We start from the raw sequence: 19,973 nt of genomic DNA, 5'->3' as shown, positions 1-19,973 counted from the left end.
GTATATATAATTTTAATATAACTAATCTCTGTTCTTTGTCTCCTAAGGGAAATGATCTAAACACCACATTTAGCTGGATTAAACTGTAGATATGTAGATTTCTTTTTTTCAGATCATTTACATTTCAATCTATGTTTTTGTCTTGGTTCATAGACATATAATGGACGTAGATAGCTATTTAATTTAATGCAAATGTTTTGTTTGTTTGTTTAATTTATTTCACATCACAGCCATTATGCAACTAAACAAAGAACCAAACAAATCACAATAGCTAATTTCTGTCTGCTTGGGCCTTTGGTCTGATAAGACAGTGTCATTGTTAGGACTCTCTGGCACTAATCCCGCACAGTCATTAGAAAGCTGATAATACTGTGAGTTACTCATCTATCAGACTCCATAATGACAAGCCTCTCAGAGACTGTTTCTATAGACCTATTCGGACGGTAATTGTTTCTCATGTGGAAGTCCGTAAAAATAAATTTGCATGCCACCTCACTGATAAAACTTGTATTCGGATGGCAAATTTTTTACGGGGGAGGAGCAAGTTTTGTGATCCTGCGCACCTCTGAACGCGCTGCTCACGTGGTCAATAACATGATTGTATGCTGTAAATAAAATGTCATATGCTCGGTATAATAAGAATAAATGCATATTTAATTTCATAATAGGAAAATAATATCATTATTATTATTTAATTATTTAAATCTGTTTAAAACACATTATAGTTAAAATGGATTTCTGTCTTGTATTTTATCTCAAAATAAAGGATGTCATTTTATTCCAAATCAAAATGAGCGGAAATAAGTTAATACAGCCTCTTATTTACATCAGGTAAACTTGCGGCTTGGCTATTTTAACATATATAATTGCTGCCGTAATAACGGCCCATTTCAAATGTTTGCGTGCTTTTCTTCTTATTTTTTGAGCGGTGATGAAATATATTGCTCTTGTAAATACTTGCCAGCATTTCAGTAATAAAAGTCTAGCTCTATAAAATGCATCCAAATTACAACGAAGCGCAACCGTACGGTGCTCCGCAGTGGTCAAAAAGGATATAAACAGTGCATTTTGAAGTGATATATTCATGAAAACTCAGAGATGTGGATTCAGACGGCAATTCAATTCCCACACGACCTTGGTGTTTGTCAAAAAACAGTTGTTAATTTGGCCGTGGATTTTTACACGGGTGGTGGGAGAAAAACACTGACATTCTGGATTCGGACGGCAATAAAATCACTGACTTGCCCCTGTCAATGATGAAAGTACCTTATGACCCCACGAGAAACAATTACCGCCCGAATAGGACTTATGTCTCATCAGGAACCAATTGGTCTTAGAGAACATTTTGAATTTCTTTTGACCTGCTGTTATATAGTGTTTTTTTTTTGTTTTTTTTTATGCTGGATATTACATTGTGTTTTCTTTATGACATAAAATGTTCATGATACAGCATATAAACAGTAAACTTTTTTTAATGTGACTTATTAGCCACACTTATTGTATTATTTGTTTATAACCAATTTAAAGAAGACCTATTATGCTTTTGTACATTTTTTACTTTCTTAGGGCCAGATTTACTAACAGATTGCCCTAGCGCAAACCCTCTTTTGGCGTTAAAAAACTACTGACAAGATTTACTGAAGACACACAGTAATAAATTAGCGCTGAAAAGGTGTGGACAGAGCATATGCATTTGTAGTTTCTCTTTCAGGCTCAAAATTCATGGGAGAAGAGTATTTAAATGAATCATGCGAGGTGATTTACAAAGGTTTGCGCTTCTCAATTTAGTGATGTTTGCACCATTGTTTACCGCCCAAAAAAAGCACGTCTTAACCCAGACACTAACGGGTAGATTGCGTTGGTCATTATGGAAATGATCCGGCTGTGTCTGTGTGCTTTAATTTGCGAGTCTTCAGTAAATCATGCACAGAACTGTCCACTCCCATCTACGCTTTTATGGAGTTGCTCTCTCACGCTAATTTGCCCTGTTTAGGGCTCTATAGCGAAATCCCCCTTTCGTCAGTCACTGACATAACCCATATTCAGGGAACGAGAGTTACATACGTAACCGAGGCGTTTTCTTTCGTACACAACACGTCACAATATTCCTCATTTAAATTATTTGCATCCAGAACATACACAAAAAAGGAGGGTGAGGCCTGGTTGAGTTGCGTTAGTATTGTGTTGAAAATCACGGTTATGGTAAAGGGCTTGACATTTCCGTAACACACTTGAAGCGGTTGACCACTCACAACACATTGGTCCAGCTGACCAATCAAGAGCACATTATGCTTTTCAGAAGGAGGGGCTTCATAGAGACCAGAGCTAAACAGAGCATTACTGACAGACTGGGAAAAGAGGTGCTGCAACAATGTAAAATAAGTGGAAAATGATGTGCTTTTTGAACATTCCATCATGAAGACCTATTCTAGACCCCAAAAACTTTGTAAAAGGGCATAATATAGTCGTGTTAATAAATACATGAATCTGTATTTATTGATATAACATTCATCTTTATTACTGTCATTAGTAGTAGTAGTAGTAAAAAGTATTTGGTTTTATTTATTTGTAATAAATGTATTCTAGTAAATGCAGTGGAAATTTTTTTCACTTATTAAATATAAAACTCCCTAAAAAGGTTTTGTACAGATGGGTTTTACATTTTTAACTCGTGATGAAATTAGCTGTTCTGCACACATGTACAGTTTACACCCATATTGTTTATGGTACAGCGCAGTGCAGTATCCGTCCTATAAACACAACACATATCAGATTGAATGGTCTATTTTCTGCCACTCCCTGTTCTGGGCTTAAGTGACTGTACTAAAAGGATAAGTAGGTCCACATTATCAGTGTATCAGGTCCTGAGGACTGACTCCTGGCCAGACAGGTCCCAGACACAGGGTCCTCTAATCTCCACTGTGGCTCTCTATCACCCTTCTCCAATCTCAAGCCCCTGAATGAACCGCTATCCCCATCCAGCTTTGATTATGTCATCGGAGGCCATGCGTTTCACATGACGGGGGTGCTGATGTCTCATTAATCAGGAGATGTTAAGTCGGAGCCATGTCGCCTGTATTTAACAGTGGTGGACAGTGACAAAGTATTTTTACTTCTTCACTGTACCGAAGTACATTTTTCAAGCATCTGTACTTACCAAGGAGTATTTTTATTTTTGAAAAATATTTACTTTTACACTACACTTCACATCCTAAAACATGTCATACCTTGTTATTTTGAACTGAAGAAATCCTGCTCCGAGACGCTATAGCTGAGCTGATTCTTTTCAATGAACCTGTTAAGTCAGCTCGCAAATCGCATTGAATTATTCATCCGCACATTGGACTGATGCCAAAGTCAACAACTCACTGATTCAAATGATCGGGTCTCCAGTTAAGAATTCCCTGAATTCACAAGTCTGACTCAAAATGAGCCAAGGACTAGAGATCTTCAGAACTTGAGTGTAAAATGTATGGGAGGAGAGTATTTAAATGAATCATGCAAGGTGATCTACTAAGGATTTACTGGTATTTGCGGCATTATTTACCGCCCCCCAAAAAAATCTGGTCTTAAACCAGATGCTCATTTGCGTTGGTCATTATGGAAATGATCCAGCTGCGTCTGGTCTTTCATTTCTGCACCATCAATAGATCACGCACAGAACTTTCCACTCCCATCAGTGTTTTGGGAGTTCATTTTTAGTCCATCTCTGCAAAACGGACTTCAGGATGGATTAAAATGAACTCCCAAAACGTACTGCCAGATTCTGGAAGATGAATCCTTCAAACAGTGGTACTAGAGGATGTGGTGCTGGTCCTTCAAGAGTCATTCTCAACCTATCTGTCCATAAAGCCTATAAAAAAACCTTCTTCATGTATTTTACAACACTTCAGCTTGTGATTCTTATCTAGTGGGGGTCATTTTTTAGGATTCTTTACCTAACTGAAGTCTCTGAGGTCCTGACACCTTGCACTTCTGGAGACTCCAGGTAGGTTGCAGCTTTGGAAAATGGTGGCGCTGGAGACTAAAGGGTTCCTGATGGTTTCACCCTTAATTCTTCACCTTAATTCTTAATTCTTTTGCAGTTAATAGGTGTCTTTTCTCCGCCACATGTTTTTGTCTGACCCTGCTGACCCAACGAGCATTTCACTGTCCAATGGTCACGCCTTAACTGCAATGTCTAGTATTGCATTAGTATTGCATCCTTCTCATGGGCATTTAATACTTTTTGACTTTTCAGTCTGAGTTAAATCTCTTTTTTGGCTCAATTTATCTGTAAAAGAAAACATGCCTAATAATTCTGCACACCTGAATATAAGGTGTTTTTCCATTTCCAGCCTTCATGAACAATTATATATCACTTATAAATTATTAAATACTAAATCAATAGTAGTTATTAGGATTACTGTGGTTTGGAATTGATCAAATGTGCCTGGAAAAAAAATATGATCAGAAAATCAACGTGCCTAATAATTCTGCACTCCCTGTATTTGTACTCTCACACGTTCTCTTTTCTCAAGCATATATTTGTACTCTCACACACATACATTCTCCTTTCACAAGCATTTGTACTCACTCTCACACACATACATTCTCTCTTCATATACTGTACACATGTGCATGTTTGGGGTTTTTTTGTCCAAGGGCTAGGTAAATATATGACAGAACTCAGGTTGGGCTAATTTTACCCAGAAAATTGGGTTGTTTATTTTACCCAGCATAAAGGATTGATTTAATGAATATTTTTGTTCTATGATATAGCTTATTTACAGTAGTACTTACAGATTAAATAATATAAACCAGTGGTTCCCAACCTTTTTAGCCTCAAGTTTAGCCTGTTTGGCTCATAGTAATGCTTGAATGCAGACATGTCTACATTCGTATCACCTTCTCAACGGGGTAGGTTTTATGTAAAAAACAAAACAATAAAAGAACGCAAATTAATGCCCATGCATCCTCCCCGCTGCCATAGCGGTTTCAAATGATATAAAACTAGTATGGCATAGCTTATGTTCTTAAAATGTTCTGTATTTTGCCCAATTCTGTATTGTTTGTCAACACACATTTTGTTTTTCCTCATTTTTAGATATGTTATATATTGTGTTTTATTCACTTGTTTTCACACACGCAGTATCTAACCTAAATTTATGTTTTAATATATTTAATGTTTTGATAGTGTATGACAAGTTTTGGTAATACAATTAAGTGTTTTCTTACTTGCAGATAAATACATAATACATACATAATCTTCCTTTCCGACTGGTGCTGGCTACTTGACAATTCATTATAATTCATGATTTCAGACCCAGCTACCCCAAGTACTTTTAGCAGGATAATTATATAAAATATATAATATAAAATTATTAAATATTGATCAGTACTTTTTACTTTTAATACTTAAGTACATAAAAAATTAAGTACCTTTTGTATTTTTTTCGAGTAAAAATTAAAATGAGTACCTAATACTTTTACAGGAGTAATATTTAATGAGGATATCTGTACTTTTACTTAAGTACTCAATTTGTGTACTTCGTCCACCACTGGTATTTATACACATTACTGCAGGATAAATGGTGGGCTAGGGGCCAGTGATAAGCCCTATGTAGATTGATGTATGACCTGAACGGGTTGTTTGTGATGAACAGCTGCTACTTTTAGCTTATGTTCAGAAATCTTTCTGAATGTGTCTTTTGTTACATAAGGCAACGGGATCAATTGTGGGCCAGAGAACCATCCAGAAAGGTTATTAGGGGAGGGATGGTGCTCCTGCCATCAACATCTAGTGTTACTGATGTGATCGTGTGAGTGGGTGTGCATGGGCAGATCATATTAAATGGAAACCTGATCAGATCTCCTCCCTGTTTACTCACCCGGGTGTGCGCCCTAGGGACAACTACAGGAACAAAAACATGGGCTTTGCCTCAGTGTGCATTAATGGAGGTGTCACTGTAGAGTCTGTAATGAGTTTCTAGTTTGAATGTGATTGGGTATTTGTACTGTGACACAAAAGAAGACCTGTGAACAACTGACCCTTTGCTAAGCCGGCCGACAATCCTAGCAACTGTAGCCATAAACAATCTTTTCAAGCTTTTTCTTTTCTCACTATTTGCCTTTTTGGTAACGTAAGGCTATGGAGGATAAGTGTCTAGATAGATAGATAAAGTAGAAGTATAGAAGTATAAATATAAGTTTTAATGCTTTAAAACAGATTAGAGAAAGAAAAGAAAGAAAGAACGAAAATCTTACTGACAAAGTTTTGAATGGTAGTGTTGAGTTTTGCACAGGCACATTTTCATCAGAAAATATAAAAATCTTATTTGGTTTAAGTCCTGTTCAATAATAAGAGCAAATATCACACAAACCCAACAATAATTTGTAATAACCTCAAAAATAACCTATAATATTTATGTTCTGTAAATTCTCATATTGTACGTCCGTAATATTTGTCAGTTTTTTTTATACAAAGCAAATTTAGGTCAGAAAATGGAAGGAAGACAGATCGTAAATGAATATGTCCGAATGAGCAAAGCTTTATTTGAGCTTATTTTTTTGCTAACTAACACACATTCAGCTTTTTTGGCAGCATTACCGCATTTCCACGCCAACTCACGACTACCCAGAATCACGCTTCCCAGCATGCACCCGATGGACATTGCACACTACGGATGTCCAAGCTCTCTTTTCCTTCCTTTCACACCACTCACTGCCCTCCTGACTTTTATCCCAACAGTACCTCATTTAATGCCAATCCGGCTGTAGTGATTCCACATTTCCCTTCACTCAGCAGCCAATATAGGTTTTCCACAGACAGTTTCCCCTTAATTTGGGTTTCCCAACAGGGACTCAGTTAAAAAAAAAACTGTGTTGTTTGCATTGAAAGGGTTACACTGTTCACTGACTAGACCGTTACCTAGTGCCCTCCACATTAGATGGCTGCCAGTTTTTTTGTGTATCCACAAATACAGTTATGAGAGGTCGCAGACAAGCCCAGTTGTTTTTGTTTGATAAGGTTTTGCACTGTTCCTGAAGTGGACATTGGCTCTTGGAATTTGTCATATCCTGTAAACAGGAAACTAGATTCTAAAGTCAGCTGTCAGAAAGAATATAGAATCTTATACAATAGCCTATATACTGTATGTATGTTGTGTCCAAATTTTCTTTGCTCAAATTAAAATAAATATGTGTCCCTGGACCACAAAATCAGTCATAATTCGCAGAGGTATATTTGTGGCAATAGCCAACAATACAATGTATGGGTCAAAATTATCGATTTTTCTTTTATGCCAAAAATCATTAGGATATTAAGTAAAGATCATGTTCCATGAAGAAGTAGTAGTAATACTACTAAATATATACAGTGAGGAAAATAAGTATTTGAACACCCTGCTATTTTGCAAGTTCTCCCACTTAGAAATCATGGAGGGGTCTGAAATTGTCATCGTAGGTGCGTGTCCACTGTGAGAGATATAATCTAAAAAAAAAAAATCCAGAAATTAAAATGTATGCTTTTTTTTTACTATTTATTTGTATGATACAGCTGCAAATAAGTATTTGAACACCTGAGAAAATCAATGTTAATATTTGGTACATAGCCTTTGTTTGCAATTACAGAGGTCAAACGTTTCCTGTAGTTTTTCACCAGGTTTGCACACACTGCAGGAGGGATTTTGGCCCACTCCTCCACACAGATCTTCTCTAGATCAGTCAGGTTTCTGGCCTGTCGCTGAGAAACACGGAGTTTGAGCTCCCTCCAAAGATTCTCTATTGGGTTTAGGTCTGGAGACTGGCTAGGCCACGCCAGAACCTTGATATGCTTCTTACAGAGCCACTCCTTGGTTATCCTGGCTGTGTGCTTCGGGTCATTGTCATGTTGGAAGACCCAGCCTCGACCCATCTTCAATGCTCTAACTGAGGGAAGGAGGTTGTTCCCCAAAATCTCGCAATACATGGCCCCGGTCATCCTCTCCTTAATACAGTGCAGTCGCCCTGTCCCATGTGCAGAAAAACACCCCCAAAGCATGATGCTACCACCCCCATGCTTCACAGTAGGGATGGTGTTCTTGGGATGGTACTCATCATTCTTCTTCCTCCAAACATGTTTAGTGGAATTATGACCAAAAAGTTCTATTTTGGTCTCATCTGACCACATGACTTTCTCCCATGACTCCTCTGGATCATCCAAATGGTCATTGGCAAACTTAAGACGGGCCTGGGCATGTGCTGGTTTAAGCAGGGGAACCTTCCGTGCCATGCATGATTTCAAACCATGACGTCTTTGTGTATTACCAACAGTAACCTTGGAAACGGTGGTCATTTTCAGGTCATTGACCAGCTCCTCCCGTGTAGTTCTGGGCTGATTTCTCACCTTTCTTAGGATCATTGAGACCCCACGAGGTGAGATCTTGCATGGAGCCCCAGTCCGAGGGAGATTGACAGTCATGTTTAGCTTCTTCCATTTTCTAATGATTGCTCCAACAGTGGACCTTTTTTCACCAAGCTGCTTGGCAATTTCCCCGTAGCCCTTTCCAGCCTTGTGGAGGTGTACAATTTTGTTTCTAGTGTCTTTGGACAGCTCTTTGGTCTTGGCCATGTTAGTAGTTGGATTCTTACTGATTATATGGGGTGGACAGGTGTCTTTATGCAGCTAACAACCTCAAACAGGTGCACCTAATATATATATATATAGTAGTAATGTGCATTGCTAAGGACTTCATTTGGACAACTTTAAAGGCAATTTTCTCAATATTTAGATTTTTTTGCACCCTCAGATTACAGATTTTCAAATAGTTGTATCTCAGCCAAATTTTGTCCTATCCTAACAAATAGGACATCAATTGAAAGCTTTCATGGTGTATAAATCTCAAAAAATTGGTTTTGTGGTCCAGGGTCACATATAATATAACAAATGTATAAAATATTCACCAGACGCATACCTTACACACTTACAACATGTTGTTTTTTTTGTTGTTGTTTTTTTCTAACAACTAATTTTAGTAAAACTGTCTATGCTGCTTAAGAACTCAGTAGACCCACAAACACACACACACACAGAGATTTACCAACTGTTGCTTTTTCTGGCTGTCCATTCTGCAGTGTGATGTAACAGTCCTCCACTCATAAATGTATAAATGATTTAGGAAGGGACAAATATGTTCTGGGTCATTTTGACTGTGTGTATTTTGCTGATTGTGTACCGGGTGTATGATGATCCCAGGGCCTCTGCTGATGTATCTGTCCTTCTGTGTTTCTCAGATTTGTTTCCTGGTCTCTGCTTTCCGGGGACGTGTGTTCTCAGAAGAAAGTTGTGCTACTCTTGGCCTCTTCTTCCATTACTTCCACCTCAGCCAGTTCAGCTGGATGCTCATACAGGTAAAACTTTACTTTTGTCTTCTACAAATTTTGGCATTGACCACACTTAAATCAAAAATCAATTTACTCACCGTCATATTATTTCAAACCTGTATGACAGTTGTTCACACCCCATGAATGTTTTGCTGGGGTTGGGGCCCTGATTTTAAGTAAAAAATAAATAAATAAAATAGGACAGAAACAAATAATATATTTTATTGCATTTACTGCAAATACAGTAATATTTAATTTATATTAAATACATTTTTCTGTAAATTTAGAAATGCGCGTGACAGTAAAGCACTGATTTTGAGCTAGTATGCTATAAAGTAGGTACATTTACTGCTCACCCTAATGTCATTCCAAATGTAGGACTTTCTTTCTGAGGAACATAAATGAAGATCATTTGAGAAATGTCTGTTTTAAAAGAAGTCAAGGGTAACCCAAATGGGTTGGTTACCAACATTCTTCAAAATATCTTCTTTTATGTTTCAGAGAAGAGAGAAAGACATACAGGTTTGGAATGATATGAGGGAGAGTAAATTGTATTTGTGGGTGATCTATCCTTTTAACAGTAACATTGATAAAGAGTTAACACCTAATTTATGTAAGACACTGATATTTAGATTTCATCAAGTTCTAATTGAATTAACATTTACTTCAACAATTAAAAAGTTCAACTATTAGTAAGATCATTAGCCTGGCGTGGCCATACTCAATTCTAGTCAGAATATGAGTCTGGTACCGCTCCATTGAGCTTTGATTATGGGGCGTGTTTCAACCGAGCCAGGAAAGACCTCAATTGGATAGACCCACAACCAATCAGAGCAACGGAGCGACGCGTAACGTTAGTTGTCAAATGTCAACAGAACTCAACTGCACTGTTACCAAGTCTTTTTTTTTCTCCATGTCCGCGGGTTGAAGCGACCCCAATTATGTGATTATATAAACCCAGGAATGCGAATTTTAGCAGGCAACCTTGCCAAAATAACATATTTTGCCAACCAAACGCCATTTTTTTCCGGAGAACCCCCCGGAAAGTTATAGTTTTGGGCTATAGTATTTATTTATTTTGAGTAGCAATTGTGCGCGACATTGCAAAAACACTTGGAAACCCTGTTTGCACGCACGCTGGATTAAGTAACGTTACAAGAAAAAGATGAGTGTAAACGATCTTTGGCAGTAATAAAATAATTTAAGGATACACAGAGTACTTACCAACACGATCATCGTTTCTGAGAGAAATAGTAAAGGTGAACGCATATACGAACAAGTTCTCCGTTTAGGATAAGAGCAAATTCAACCCAAGAGCCTTCGATGACGTGGATGATTACGTTACTGTTGATCATCTGTCCATCATCGTCTAAAGCCCGCCCTGACAATTTCATTGGTCCGAACAGTTTCTGTTCGGGCATAATTCCTTCTCTATGGTGCGAGTCCAGACCGAATTGCCCGAGCAAAACATTTTGTGGGCGGGGCTAAATTCGGCTGGCATCCAGGCTATAAGATCATGGCAGTCGCAGGTAAAACCACACTCTTTGTTACCATGGATATGGTTTCTAAAATAGAAATAAATGTTAATAAACTATAGTATTTAAAAATAATAATAATTGTGTAAACACAAAAACAAACTCAATGAAAGAGATTTATACTCCCCAATATTTAATATAAGTAATAACAGCAACATTTTTAATAAACATATTTCTGCCAAAACACCATATTTCTACAGTGCTCATAGCTCCAAGGTATTATAATACGGGTGCTGGGTTGACAATTTACCTCATCATGTAGTTTACATGGTCAAGACTGTTTTCAGCTACATGTAGATTCACCACACGACTGTATAACACAAAATTCTTAGTAAAATCTGAATGGATTTGGCGGAATCTGCGCTGTCTGATTAAATCGTGGATCTAATGACTTGCGCAGTTCATCACTTGATAGAGCGGCAGAAGTGTGGCGCAAGCATTTTGCAGTTACCAATGCGCTGCATTTTAAATACCTCCCTCACTTCACCAATCGGCCCTCCGGGAAAGTCCACAAACCTTTATTTAATCGATGAGCTTACTTATGGAGAGAAAAATATACGTTTCACCATTGTAAATTTAATTATTTCATTAAACACACATTGCCATTGTTTACTAGTTTGATAACTTATCCTCAGACAATAGACTGCCTGAAAAGGTTTTACCCTCAAGAAAAGAAAAAAGACCCCTCCCAACCTCAGAAACCAGATTATTTTAGATTACTTCTGTGTCCCACTTTTCTCTCTGATGTGTATTTGTAACTATGATTAGGGCATAATCTCATAAGAGTTTTTGAGAATCCAGCAAAATATCAAAAGGCCTTTGGTATTTGACTTGTTGCTTAAAAGGAAGGAGTGTTTGCACATAAAAACAACACCATGAACAGGAAGCTTGTATCAATAGGCAAATTACTAAGGCAAGCATATTTTTTTATGTCTGCGTGTGTGTGCGTGCGTGAAGAACAACACTTCTGCAAAATAGCAGACTTGTTCTTTATATTAATGTTTGATCATCATAACTTTCCATTGTCAGCTCAGGAATGGGGCCTAATTAATTCACATAGTTCAATCTGTTAGGAAACACATGATTTACATTATGTGCTGCCTGACATGTTCCGGCTATGTGTTACTCTTCTAGTGGGGATTTTGTAGGCAGGTGTTCCAGCACGCCTGCAATAGCTGTTCAGAGACCTTTTGAAAATTAAACATAGAACTGTTGCTGGACCTTTTACCCTTTTCCTGCTCTCTGCTTCTTTTTCTTTGTGCAGTAATCCCTTCTAAGCACAGAAACCTGTCTCTGGAAGTCAATTCACTCATAGCTGTGAAGGTTGTCTTGTTCTCCAGAAACAAAAACAGGATTTGGCCAGAATATGCTTAATGCAGTAAAAAAAGAACATGGCTTTTAATCCCCCAAAGACCCACACAGAACACAAACATCTGGGCTCATGTGGTAGTTGAGGTTGAAAAGACATAGGACCAAACACCGACCCTAGAGGAACCTCTCACCTAAATTGAACTTCTTGAAATCAAAGGCTGTTTTGCTCACATAGTGGGATTATCTTGTTTTCCTCAATGATGCTGAAAAACACCAGGGGTTTAGCAGTTTACATAGTGCATGTAATCTCTATTGGCACTTGATGAACTGCTGTTGAAAGATTATGCAAGAGAACATGAAATAAACTAACCAGCTAGTTTTAGGTCGGCAGGGCAATAAATTGTGAAAGGGCCAAAAGTATGTATGACACTATAATTATGTAAGTGTGTTGATGTGCTGATGTGGGCGTGAGTTTATAAAAACACACATGGAATAAATCACACACAAGTTGTCTTTGGTGGGAAAGGTAAATCATGATTCAGACTGGAAAGTATTTGCATCCTGGAGAGAATGATTTGAACATGTGCTTGTCTTTATCTCAAAACGACCTCAAAACAGCTGCCATAACAGCTTGTAATACAACCAGTGTTGGGCACGTTACTTTAAAAAAGTAATTAGTTATAGTTACTAGTTACTTCTTACAAATAGTAACTGAGTTACATCATTATAAAAGTAACTAATTACCAGGGAAAGTAACTACTGTGTTACTTTGGTTGTTGTTGTTTTTTTCAAATGTTCAAATATGTCAAATAACTTGGATGCCCCCAATATTAGATATGTTAAATGAATGAATTGGACACTAAATAGAATAAATTACTATTATAAAACATTGTACATTACACTATTGTAATGTTGCTGTGAGAGACACCTATCAAATTCAATACATTATTGTAAATATTATCAGTAGACCTACTATAGTGTAAATATTGTGTAAATATTATCAGTACTATACTACTCCTTTGGTAGTGGAGCTCACGTTATCACCTGGGTTTTTAGCCACTAATTTTGTGGCGGCCTGTGATGATGTGAGGCGCTTCATTAGATTAGAATTACTTGCCACCGACGTGGAGAAACTCTTTCTTCTTGGGCATAAGTTGCATAAACATTTTTACCTTTCACCTCAACGAGAAAAAAGTAGCGCTTATACTTCCAGTTTGCGAAAGCTACCTTTGAGGTCGTTGGACTTGCCATCGCTGACTGTGGATATGCGTGTGCGTCATAGGTGTGTGTGTGTGTGTGTGAGCCATAGACCGTAAAAAAATAGGTGTAAACTCAACCTATCAACCTCAACCTTGTCTCCCACCCACCAATCATCATCAGTGATGTGTACCACCCCAAACACGCATGGCTGGCGCGCGCGCACACACACACATGTTGCAGGTCCGACTGACAGTGAGCTCACTGAAGTGGTTTTCATCCGAACAGGCTCTATTAGAGTAACGCCACATTTTTTTCTCAGTAATGCTAACGGCGTTGTAATGGGAGAAACAGTAATTCGTTTGATTACTCGTTACTGAAAAAAATTATTCCGTTAGTAACGCCGTTTATCTATAACGCTGTTATTCCCATCACTGAATACAACTTAACTTAATTAATTTGCACTTTTATCATTGTGGTTTAATTTCCCTGATCCATATGTCAGCGTTAAAAAGCTGCATCTTATTCCGTAACAACCCACAATCCAGTTTATTCCAGACTATGGTAGACTGCTGCATCTTCTACAACCGACCTGCAAGATGGGAAATTGCACCATGCAAATTTTTCTGTTACTTGATTTGCAAAATTCAATGAGAGAAAATGGGTATAAAACAATGCGAGTTTTGTTTGCTCAAGGCTATAATACACTACACAACTTTTAAAATCCGAACAGATTTTTAGGAATACTAGAATCCTAAGTGTCACACACTTGCCGACTTTGTAAATGGTTACAAAGAAAAACTGGGCATCATACACTGAACAACTGAGGATCATATACTACCAGACTTTCCAGACGTTCCGAACATACCCTACACAGAAACGCACACCTTGTTGCTAGGAAATGCTGGACAAATGAAAACAAATATTAGTTCTAAAATTGCCTCAATATTAGATGTTTGATATACTCAGACCAGATCATAGTCTGAAGAACGAAATCTGTTGACTGGTTCTCACTTTTGGCAACAGCATTGATTCCGCCAGACTGCAAATCTGTTTTAAAAGTCATGTAGTGTATTCCAGCTTTGAATGGTAATTGAAAGATATTCCATGCCTACTTTAAAAGGGCACTGACAAACATATACTTTATCAATGAAAACTATTGATCTAAGAGTTTCTTTCTACGCACTGGGACTCGTGATTCAGCCTGTGCTAAAATAGACATCTAGTAGATCTCAGAGACTCCATATACTGCCATGGTTGAAGTGCCGGATCAATGGAAGTTGCGAGACAGGCCAATCTCAGTGGCGTAGTGCCGAACTCTTCCATAATTACAAAGAGGCTGGATTGCAGCGTGTTTGGACACCCAAAAGCTAATACAAAGTCCTGCCAGCTTTTCTTTTCTCTTCATCTCTTATCCAAGTTCCCAGCACAGCAAAACAGAGCTGCCACAGTTCCTATCCATTTATGGAGCTAATGCTGATGGATGAAGGTGCCACCTTAGGGCTTCATTTTAATGTTGATTTTGAACTCTTTGCTGAAGTACCTAAATGCCTAAAATAAAGTAGGCTAACTGAGCAAACAGTTTGAGTAGTCACTGAAATGAAATTCCATACATTCTTTCTTGTAATTGGCTCTTGGTGCCTAGTCTTTTCAGAACATTAATCAGCCATCTTTTTTGTCATGCCAAAAAAAAATCATGCTTGTTTGTTACCCGGCCATGTTTCCATTTATTTATTTAGTAACATTTCTGTCGTCTTTCCCAGGCGATAAACTTCTGGCAGATATTGGTGATGAATGACGAGCACACAGAGAGGCGCTATCTTCTCTACGTCCTGCTCAGCTGGGGACTTCCTGCTCTGGTCATCATCATTCTGGTTGTGGTCCTGCTGGGAGGTTTTGGATGGAGCATCCATAGTGTGTATGGCCTGGTGCAAGGAGATCTGTGAGTTTGTGAATATCATTCTCACACACATACACACATTTACTTAACTAAATGAGGACATACCATACACTTGTACATGTATTTATTATAAATGCTGTAGAGTAGAGATGTCAAACAAACTGTTACCAAATTAGGAGATCCATCCCTAAATGTCTGTAAAGGGAGGTTGTAACATATTCCTGTACTTTACGTAGAAGTTCTCTTACTTACAAGGTTTGATTTATTCGTAAACACTTAATGCATCCACAAACGTGAATGCCCACATTTTGGTCACTGTTTCAGACTCATAGTTACTCATTTCCTGTGTTAATGTATTGTAAGCAATTTTTGTCACACACACACACACACACACACACACAAAGCACAAACACAGTCTTATTTGCCCAGTTTACATTATTTGATTGTGTGTGGTCAGGGTCTGTTATTGGTAAGTCGGGAAGAGCTTCTATTTTTAGCCCCTCTGTGTTTATGAGATTGTGCATACGTTCGATTTCACCGCAGCCAAGACTGAAGTGATAAAAGAAGACTAAGGCCACTCCTCTCCACCCTGTCTCAAAGAAGCTTTTAGCAAGTAAACTCCCAGCTGACTCATGAAAGCCAAACATCTCTCTTTCCAAGAACAAACAAATGATGTCACCTCACCTCACAGGCCACCGCAGTTCCCGCCTTTTCCCGTACCATTGGGCTTCAGCGGCCTGTGAGGAGTCAAATGCTTGTAGTAATAGAAGCACATTAGTTTAAAGGTCAGATTTAACCACTCCATATGTTCCATAGTTTTTTTTTCTTGAGTGTTATTTTAGTATTATTTATATACTATTATAGTATTTATTATTATTTTGATTTAGCTTTTATTTTTATAGTTTCAGGGGGTTTTTTTGTTTAAATGTTAGTTAGTTTTTTTTTCATTATTAGTCATTTTTATTAGTTTTTGGATATTTCTATTTATTTTAATTTCAGTTTTAGGTTGTTGTTTTTTTTCCTACCAGGGCAACATTTCTCCTTTTCATTTAAGTTTTTCATTTAATATTTATATTTCCTTGTATTTCAGGTTTATTTCAATTAGTGAAAATGACTTTTAATAGTTTTAATAAATGCTAACAACACTGGAGGGAAGGAGGGAGAAAAACGGTCATAAAAACTACACGTTGAGCGTTTTTTTGTGTGTGCAAGAAACCTTTAATAACAATATAAGTGTATAATTTAAATACTAATTAAACTATGCAAGGACATTTGTAAGTGACGCTTCACACGGAACATGTTTTTGCATTTCACTGCTCTGATTTTCCACTGTTATTGTAAGTAAACATGCACTAGACACAGACACTGTTGTCTCATCTTTTACAGTGTCTCACTCATGACACATTCAAAATCTCTAGACCTTGTTGGGTTGTGTCGCAAAAAAATTAATAATAGTAAAAAACATTTGTGTGAATGGCTGAGAACTTCCAGAAGACTGCAATACTAGTTACTCTACAGGTATTTTTTTGCAGGTAAACTGAACCACGTTTATTTCTTATTTAAAAAATGTGTGTTGTTTTCTGTATGTGAAGATAGACAGGCATATTACACTAAACCTTGCTAGTGTTTCTCAATTATAATCAGATGAAGTCTAGTGAAAAATGGCCTGTTTATTTCCCTACAGGCATTTCAAATGCTTTGAATTCTATTATGGCTACATTTCTGCTCTATGAAATGAGTACGGACTGTGTTTGTCCATTCTGTCTGAGATGCCAGGCCTGTGAACAGAATGCAACTGCTGCTTATTTTGATACATATCACGTCATAACAAGATTACTCTGGATTGAGTTTCCCAAAGCTTTCCCATTCCAAATACCAACCAGAGACTTCATAACAGAGGACAAAAACAAACGCAGACTGGAAGAAATTCCTTAGATAGAAAGGAGTCCGAGAAAGACAAAAAGAGAGAATCTCAGGAGATTCCATCTTTAGTTTGTGTTTTTGTAGTCCAGAAGTGAATGTAGACAACATTCATAAAACTTCATAAGGATGCCCATCGTTCTTTCATGGAATACTAAATACACAAACACACAACCATAAACCTGACAGTATGTGTACCAATCAATCCTCTTTATTGTGTACTGAAAATATTTATTTTCTGTTTTGTATTTCTTGTCATCTTTGTAGTTGCTTCATCCCAAATGTATATGCTGCTCTCTGTACGGCTGCTCTGGTTCCTCTCATTTGTTTGGTGGGGGTGCTGGTGATCTTCATCCATGCGTATCAGGTCACTCAGCAGTGGAAGGCTTATGATGACGTCTACCGAGGGCGAACAAACAGCTCAGGTGTGTAAGCTAGTGTTCTTTTTACACACAATTTTACAAGTTGGGTTATAAATAGCCTCAAGGTATCCCACCATTTCAGCAGGGCAAGGATATTGTCACTGCAGTGAACATTACAAGAAACCGGTGCATTTAAAATAAAGAACTGATGATAATCAGAGAAACCGAAAGTAAACTAAGAGAAGGTGCTTTCCTTTGGCAAGTGTCTTGTTGTTAAGCAACCAGCAGATTGCTTAAAGGATTAGTTCACTTCAGAATAAAAATTTCCTGACAATTTACTCACCCCCATGTCATTCAAGATGTTTATGTCTTTCTTTCTTCAGTCGAAAAGAAATTACGTTTTTTGAAGAAAACATTCCAGGATTTTTCTCCATACAGTGGACTTTAGTGTTGAAGGTCCAAATTGCAGTCTCAATGCAGCTTCAAAAAGCTCTACACGATCCCAACTGAGGAATAAGAGTCTTATCTAGCGAAATGATTTGTCATTTAAAAAGAAAAAAAATATATATATATATCTATTTTAAATTTGGAGGAGAAAATGACGTGACCTTTTCAACGTGATTTCATAATTCGTGGCGGATCGCAGAGCAGTGCAAGATGAGCCTTTGTGGTTAAAAAGTATATAAGAACATTTATATATATTTTTGCGAATGACAGATCATTTCGCTAGATAAGACCCTTATTCCTCGGCTGGGATCGTGTAGAGCTCTTTGAAGCTGCATTGAGACTGCAATTTGAACCTTAAACCTGTTGGTTGACGTTGAAGTACATGGATGCCCCTTTTCCACCAGAATGAACCGGGTGCTAGTTCAGAGCCAGTGCTAATGCCAGTTCGGAGTTGGTTCGACTGACGAGCCTTCTAAGAACCGGTTTGCCTTTCCACATGCTAGAGAGCCTGTGGACTGAGAGAGGTCTTATGTCACTGTATACGTCTCATCTTTCTCAGCAATGCTAGCGAGGCAGCGGGAAACACAAACACTGAAACACACCAGGCTTGTTCGAGATGCATCGGCGCTGCGCAGACCGATCCGCGCATGATATCAAAATACCGCATAAGCGATTTAAAATAAGGAGTCAGTCGTATGCTCTCACTGTACTTTGATGTCATACGGGCGATCGTTCTGCACAGCACCGATGCATCTCGAATCTCGCCTTCCATCAACAATGGTGAGCGCTGTGTTACTATTGATGCTCATGGCTTTACGATCCAACATCGGCATCAAAACACAGCTAATGCAACGCATTCGTGCAGCTCACCGTGATTTGTATACACAGAGATTACAATCGACCCACAATTAGCTCCATTAGCTGCTATTTCAAAAATGGCAGTCACAAGTTTGTGTTCGTCTTGTTGGTCAAGGTAACCCCGCCCCCAGCCCCTGACGCAAGCGGTTCTTACTTCTAGACCAGCAATGTTTTGGTGCTACTTAAGAACCACTTTTCCTGATTCGGAGCTGGTGCTTTGGGTGTGAAAAGACCCGATTTGAAACTACTCTGGCTCCGAACTCTGGCTCCAAACCAGCACCAGCACTGGAAAAAGGGGTATATATAGAGAAAAATCCTGGAATGTTTTCCTCAAAAAACTTAGTTCACCCAAAAATGAAAATTAGATTTACTAATTTACCCATGATTTACTCACCCTCAAGTCATCCTAAGTGTATATGACATTCTTCTTTTAGACGAATACAATAGGAGGTATAATAAAAAATGTCATGGCTCTTCCAAGCTTTATAATGGCAGTGAATGTCTGTTTCTGTTTTGAAGTCCATAAAAGTGCGTCTATCCATCATAAAAGTAATCCACACGGCCCTGTGGGGTTAATAAAGGCCTTCTGAAGCGAAGTGATGCATTTGTGTAAGAAAAATATCCATATTTTAAACTTTACAAACTATATGTCATGCGCTGGAACACCAGTCTCTCGTGAACGCGTGTACGACAGTTAGCGGAAGTTAGAGATTACAGTTTGTAAAGTTTTAAATATGGGTATTTTTCTTACACAACAAATCGCTTTGCTTCTAAAGACCCTTTATTAATCTTTATTGATGCACTTTTATGGACTTCAAAACAGAAACAGCCATTCACTGCTATTATAATGCTTGGAAGAGCCAGGACAATTTTTAATATAACTCTGATTGTATTCGTCTGAAAGAAGAATGTCATATACACCTAGTATGACTTGAGGGTGAGTAAATCATGGGGTAATTTTCATTTTTGGGTGAACTATTCCTTTAATTTATTTTTGACTGAAGAAAGAAAGACATAGCATCTTGAATGACATGGGGGTGAGTAAATTATCAGGAAATTTTAATTCTGAAGTGAACTAATCCTTCAACAATCTGATGATCC

General features: G+C 37.9%; 1 protein-coding gene across 1 annotated transcript in view; it reads left to right on the top strand.

The window, feature by feature from the left end:
• adgrv1 (adhesion G protein-coupled receptor V1) overlaps positions 1–19,973 on the top strand; it is a gene marked incomplete at its 5' end in the record, with an annotated part of 162,086 nt that overhangs the window by 114,168 nt on the left and 27,945 nt on the right. The window contains 3 exons of the mRNA XM_079814345.1: positions 9,253–9,369; positions 15,149–15,327; positions 17,473–17,630. Of these exons, the coding sequence (XP_079670471.1) occupies positions 9,253–9,369; positions 15,149–15,327; positions 17,473–17,630 (454 nt within the window). The remainder of the gene's footprint in view (positions 1–9,252; positions 9,370–15,148; positions 15,328–17,472; positions 17,631–19,973) is intronic.

The sequence above is a fragment of the Gobio gobio genome, assembly GCF_949357685.1.
Source record: "Gobio gobio genome assembly, chromosome: 4".
Taxonomy (NCBI): Eukaryota; Metazoa; Chordata; class Actinopteri; order Cypriniformes; family Gobionidae; genus Gobio; species Gobio gobio.
This window is presented reverse-complemented; position numbering and strand designations above follow the sequence as displayed.